The sequence below is a fragment of the Hydra vulgaris genome, chromosome 12, assembly GCF_038396675.1.
Source record: "Hydra vulgaris chromosome 12, alternate assembly HydraT2T_AEP".
In the NCBI taxonomy this organism is placed as follows: Eukaryota; Metazoa; Cnidaria; class Hydrozoa; order Anthoathecata; family Hydridae; genus Hydra; species Hydra vulgaris.
Window position 1 is genome coordinate 86227021 of NC_088931.1, and position 6641 is coordinate 86233661.

A 6641-nucleotide genomic window follows, 5' to 3' on the forward strand; every position below is an offset into this window, starting at 1 on the left:
TTAAATTTTCATGTGCGCACATTTCACTTTAAATAGATATCTACTAACAAGCGAAGTGACAACATCATTAGTAATACTGTTACTTATACTGAAATTTTTCTAAGAAAATAGCTGAAAAATGTCATTCAAAACTTGACAGTTTTATCTTACATTGTTTATTTATTAGATTTGGTTCGTTTCCAAACCCATAACGCGAAGGTTTATTTTATTTTCTAAATACTTTATTGTCTAAAATAGAACAATTATTTTCAGAGTCAAGAGACCTGTTGATAACATGAAACGAAACTATCCCAGTGGATGGGAAAAGAAGAAAAAACAAAAAGCCATAGAACAAGAACTACAACGGTTGTCGGGTTCAATACTTAAATTTACTAAAAGGGCACTATCCCAGGCAAACAATGAAGCAGGGTCAGAGGAGAGCCCTGAATCTTTAGAAGGCCCAAGTACAAGCTATGGCCAACGGAATGAACAAACAAGCAATGAAGAACAAGAAAAAGGAGAAGAAGAACAATACAAAAGGCAAGAAGAAGAAGACATAACCAATTTGATATATTCTAAATCTGACGCAAATTCAGTAAACGAATCAGAAGATTTAACATTAAATTATGATGTTGGAAACTGGCCCACTCCAATGCTATATTATCTCAGAACCGATGTTATAAGACAAGGCAGTGAAATTTACCAGAACTTGGAGGGGCCATTTGATCCAGTTCATAAACCAGGAGAAAATTCAAAGGGTCAAACTAGACAGCTGACAAAAAGCTGGTTTTACAAGAAGCTTCCAAGTGAGAACAGATTTTGAGGAAATTAGGATGGTCTATTCTCATGAAAAAAAATCACTGTTTTGCTTTTGTTGCAAGGTGTTTGATAAGAACGATAATCCAACGACCAAATCAAGTTTCATCACAGGATTCAATAGTTGGTGGAAATTGAATCCTAAAGTATCATATCATGAAAACTCTGAATTGCATATTAACAATTTTGAAAAATGATAAACACTTGAAGCAAGACTTCTCCGAAACAAAACCATCGACGCTGCTCACCAAGACATAACAAACAAACAAAAAATGTCATTTTTTCCATTTAAATGGAAAGAGAGAAGAAGAAATGGAGAGACATTTTGCATCGTCTCTTAGATATAACACTTTTTTTGGCAAAGCAGAATTTTCCTTTTTGAGGCCACAGGGAAAACTTTGCTTGTAAAAATCGTGGTAATTTCTTAAAACTTGTCAGCCTCCTTTCAAACTATGACCCTCTTTTAAAGGAGCACAGCATACGGCTTCAGCAATCATTGGAATCAGGATTGGTTCTAGTTTCTTATTTATCGCCTGCAGTGTTAAATAAGTTTATATCTTTTTTAGGCGATGCTGTAAAACAAGAATTAATCTGTGAAATCAAGAAAGCTAAATTCTATGGCATATTGACAGCACGCCAGATATATCCCACACTGAACAAATGATTCAGGTCATAAGGTATGTGAAAATTGACAACAGGAACGTGGAAGTGAAAGAATTATTTCTAGGTTTTATTCCTCTAAGTGGAAAAAAGGCAGACTCCATAACACAGGAATTTGTTCAATCTCTTGAAAAGGACGGCTTTGATTTAAAGCATTTTTGAAGCCAAGGATACAATAATGCCACGACGATGTCTGGCATTCATACAGGAGTACAAAACAGAATTAAAGAATTTAATCCAAAAGCAATATTTGTGCCTTATGCTAACCATTCGCTAAATTTATGTGGCGTACATGCTTTTGGTAGTGTTTCTGTTTGTGTCACATTTTTTTGAACTTTGGAAAGTGTGTAAACGTTTTTTTCATGTTCAACACATAAATGGGAGGTCCTAAAAGAAACCGTTGGAGTGACAGTGAAGAGACTTAATGATATCAGGTGGAGTGCTCAGTGAGAAACCAATCTTCAAACATTTCGAAAAGTTGGTTAAGGTTGTGGAAAAGCTTTGTGATGCTTCTGAAAACCTAGATACGAGAGGAGCAGCGGAGGTGTTGATGACAAACATTTGTGATTTCAATTTTCTTTGTTTCTTGCATTTGTGGTACCACATTCTACTCGAGGTGAATCATGCCCAAAAATATCTTCAAATCGAAGGTATTAGCTTGGAAAAGTGTGTTTTGAAGCTGAAAAGCTTGAAGACCTTTTTAGTAGAGAGTCGAGAAGTTCTGGTCCATAATGCTGCAGAATATGCGACCCAGACTTATGCTGAAATGGGCATTGATATTGAAAATAGAAAACGCAAGCGAGTGAAAAAGATGATGCCTGGAGAAATTGCTAAAGATGTAGGTTTAACTCCACAGGAAGAATTGAAGCGTGCTATGTTCGAGTGCATTGACCACTTTCATGTAGAATTAGAAAAACGTTTGACCTCGATGAACACTGTGTATGAAAAGGTTGCTGTTGTACACACAGATAAACTTTTGAAGGTATCTGATGAAGAAATTGTAATCTATGCCCATCAGTTTTCATAAAATTTCAATGATGTAGAGGAGGAAGAATTGCTGCCTGAAGTAAAGAGGCTGAGAAAGCATCTGAAGGCTTCTGGTATCAAATTAGACATTGCAGCTGCATGGACATCCTTGAAAATGCTTCAGTTTATCATCGAAATGGACTTTCGTGAATCGTTGCCAAACGTGACTGAAGCTCTTAAACTGTTTCTAACTATATGTGTGTCCGTGGCTTCTTGTGAGAGGAGTTTTTCAAAATTGAAGTTAATTAAAAATCTCCGCTCTACAATGAGCCAGTCTCGTTTGACAAGCTTGGCCATAATATCAGTAGAAAACGAAATTGCAAAACATGTGAATTTTGATGAGTTAATCAAACGATTTGCAGAAGTCAAGGCTCGCAAGAAAGCATTTTAATGTGTTTCTAGATTTTATATTATGTTATGGCTTTAATGGATATATATATATAAACATATAAACTGATAGATAATGATAAAGATGGTATTTGCTAATTTTTGTTTAATACAAACGTTATCAAGAAAGTGGAGAAAGATAATGTGTTATACATACATTCATTAATGTAGTCTATATATATATATATATATATATATACATATATATATATATATATATATATATATATATATATATATATCTATAGACTACATTAATGAATATATATATGTATATATATATATATATATATATATACATATATATATATATATATATATATATATAGACCCCATTTACCAAGTGCCGCCCTAGGCCCCAAAACATGTTGGTACGCCACTGAAAATAAGGTATTTTTCTAATCAGCTTGATAGGCGTAAATTCGACATGAAGAGGATTTGGGCTGTAATAAACGAACTAACAGGAGGAGAAAAGAAGAATCACACTTGCTAACCACGAAAACTAATTTCCGATAAAAAGATAATAACTAGCGAAACAAATATTTGTCAAGAATTTAACAAATACTTTGTTAATGTAGAATAATGTAGTAAATAGGCCCCTCTCTTGCTTCTAACATAGTGTAACCAAATAAAACATTTGATAATTTTTTGGGAGAAAAACCCAACACTAGTATAAATAATGAAAAGATAACTAAACTTGAATTTAATAAAGCAATTATTGAACTTAAACGCAACAAGTCATGTGGGTATGATGGTGTTTCCAGTAATGTAGCTATTTATGTTACGGCCAGCATTAGTAAACAATTATTTTATTTAATATCATCTTCATTTGAAAATAATATATTCCCTGACTAACTTAAATTAGCCAAAATTAATCTGATTCTCAAAAAAAGTGACTGCAATAATGTTTCTAACTACCGACCTGTTTCTCTACTTCCAGTATTTTCAAAAGTATTTGAGAGAGGAATTTATAATAGAAATAATTTTTTTTTTTTTTTTTTTTTTTTTTGTTCTTTTTATTACATTATAAATAAGCATTTCGTTACAATATTTAAAATACAAATATATAATAATAAAAAACATATGTATATATATCATAATCGTTATTAAATAATAAAAGAACGCGGGAACTCGTAGAAGACCATACGGTCTTGTCATCGAGTACCGCTAAGAAATGATCGTGTTAAAATTTATAAAATATTTACAAGATAAGAAATAAGTTAACGAAGTAAGAAACTTAAAATATTCCGCTACAAATACAAGATACATTATTATATATTACAATTGTTAATGATGCATATATAATTTTTATAAATCAATAGTTAAATAAGGGGTAAAAAGGAAGATCACTAAAAAAAAAAAAAAAATATCAAAAGTATATTGTTACATCTTCAATTGTAAAAATGAGTTCTTTAAGCTTTCGTTTAAAAGAAAAGTAGTTACTTTGATGAATAAAATCCTTAGTAAAATTTTTTTAAACTATTTTATTCCATAAGAATGGTCCGCGATAATCAATACAAAATTTAAAAAGATTTGTTTGAAAAATGGGCTGCTTTATAAAATTATCATTCCGCAAAATGTATTTATTTTTATCTTTCGATGAATACAAATTATGGAAAGAAATAGGGGATGAATTGGTTTTACATTTAAACAAAAAACAAAGAATATTAAAAATGTTAAGCTCATATATATTAAAAACTTTCATTTCAAATAAAAGAGGCTTGGCATGAGTATAACGGTCTTTAAAATATATGAGACGTGCTACATGCTTCTGCTGACAATAAAGAGGTTTAAGTTTAATTTTCTTTGCACTACCCCAAGCAATGTTTGCATAGTTTATGTGACAATGAATAAATGAGTGATATAATTGTACTAAAGTATGTTTATTTAAAACATTTCTTGCTTTGTACAATATTCCTATACTTTTTGAAATTTTACTTGATAAGTTTTTGATGTGACTTTTCCATGTAAGATTTTCATCTATAAAAACACCTAGAAAGTTGGTTACTGTTACTTGTTTAATTTGTATATTGTCAATAACAAGATGAGGCATGTTAATTGGCAGTTCATGTTTTTTGATAAGAGGATGGAAAAGAACCCAATTAGTTTTATCAATGTTAAGAGATAATTTGTTAGTCTTAAACCAGTCAGATATTTTGATTAACTCGATGTTCAAGCAACTAAATAAAGTAGGAATGCTTTTGTGTGACATGAATAAATTGGTGTCATCAGCAAACATAATTGTTATTAAATCCGAGGCTTTGTATAAATCATTAATATAAATAAGGAAAAGAAGAGGTCCTAATATGGATCCTTGAGGAACTCCACATGTAATATTTAACAAATTTGATGATAATGTTTCATCGGCGTAAACAAATTGTTTGCGATTAGTTAAATAACTTTTTAACAATTTTAAAACATTGCTTGTTATACCACAACATTTTAATTTTTTAGCAAGAATTTTATGATTAATGGTATCAAACGCTTTCGCTAAATCAATAAATACTCCCAATGTGAATTTAGAATTATTAAATGAGTCTGATATACTTCTTGTAAGCTGAATAATTGCATGCTCTGTTGAATTATTTTTTTTAAATCCATATTGCATGTTATATAATAATTTGTTTGATAAAAGGTGATTGTATATTCTGTTGTACAAAATTCTCTCTAAAATTTTAGAAAAAACAGAGAGGATAGAAATTGGACGATAGTGTTTAACATTAGTTTTTTCTCCTTCTTTAAATATAGGAATAATTTTTGCTATTTTTAAATCATCAGGAAAAACTCCCTGATTAATAGAGCATTTAAAAATTTGGAAAAGTATGTCATTTAAAACGTCAAAACAGTTTATAATAACGTTCCCATTGATATCATCTGGACCAACTGCTTTATTTGACTTTAACAATTTATAAGCACTTTCAAACTCTTCAAAAGACAAATCAAAAAAATTTAGATACAGGGTTAGGGTTAGGGTTAGGGTAATAGAGCTAATAATTACTTTACATTAAGCAATTTATTATACAAAAATCTGTTTAGATTTCAAAGCAATTGCTCTACTGAACATGCTATTACTAAACTTGCAGACAAAATATATAAGTTGTTTGATAATTATGAACTGGCATTAGAAGTTTTTAGTGATCTTTCCAAGGCCTTTGATACAGTTGATCACAGTATTTTACTTTCCAAAGCTAAAATATTACGGTATAATAGGCTCAACATTTAAGTGAATTCAAAGGTATTTGTCTAACAGAAAGCAATTTGCATTACTAGAAAGGTCAGGAGCCCTTGATATTACGAGTGGAGTTCCTCAGGGTTTAATGCTAGGTCCATTATTGTTTTTAATATATATTACCAATATGCATAAGGCTTCCCAAAAAATATCTACTATTATATATGCAGACGATACAAATTGATTTTTCACTTATCCTGATGCAAAGACTTTGTTTGAAACAAATAAATTATCCCTAATATGTGGAAAAACTAACTTTACTCTTTTTAAAAACAAAACAAAAAAAATTAATCTTCCGTTAAAGCTGCGAATACTGCTTATTAATAAATTTAAATATAAACGTGAAAAAAACAAAAATTTTTGGGAGTACTTTTGATGAAAACTTGCCATGGAGAAACCATATTGGTCTTCTTGGAACAAAGGTGTAATAAGTCTTTTGTCTAAGTCAAGACCTTTTATACTCAAAACATTTATTCTTCATTTATAAACATTTTACGGCGTTCTTGATTTACAATTTTTATCAATACAATTTAAATATAAGAAT

General features: G+C 30.4%; 1 protein-coding gene across 1 annotated transcript; it reads left to right on the plus strand.

Moving 5' to 3' along the window:
* The first annotated feature begins 274 nt into the window (after window positions 1-274).
* LOC136088433 (uncharacterized) lies at window positions 275-802 on the plus strand. The gene has a single exon (XM_065812143.1). The coding sequence runs from the start codon at window positions 275-277 to the stop codon at window positions 800-802; it is 528 nt and encodes a 175-aa protein (XP_065668215.1).
* The last annotated feature ends 5839 nt before the right edge of the window (window positions 803-6641 follow it).

Coding starts and splice junctions, on each gene's coding strand:
- LOC136088433 (XM_065812143.1), top strand. CDS start 275: ATGAAACGAAACTATCCCAGTGGATGGGAAAAGAAGAAAAAACAAAAA.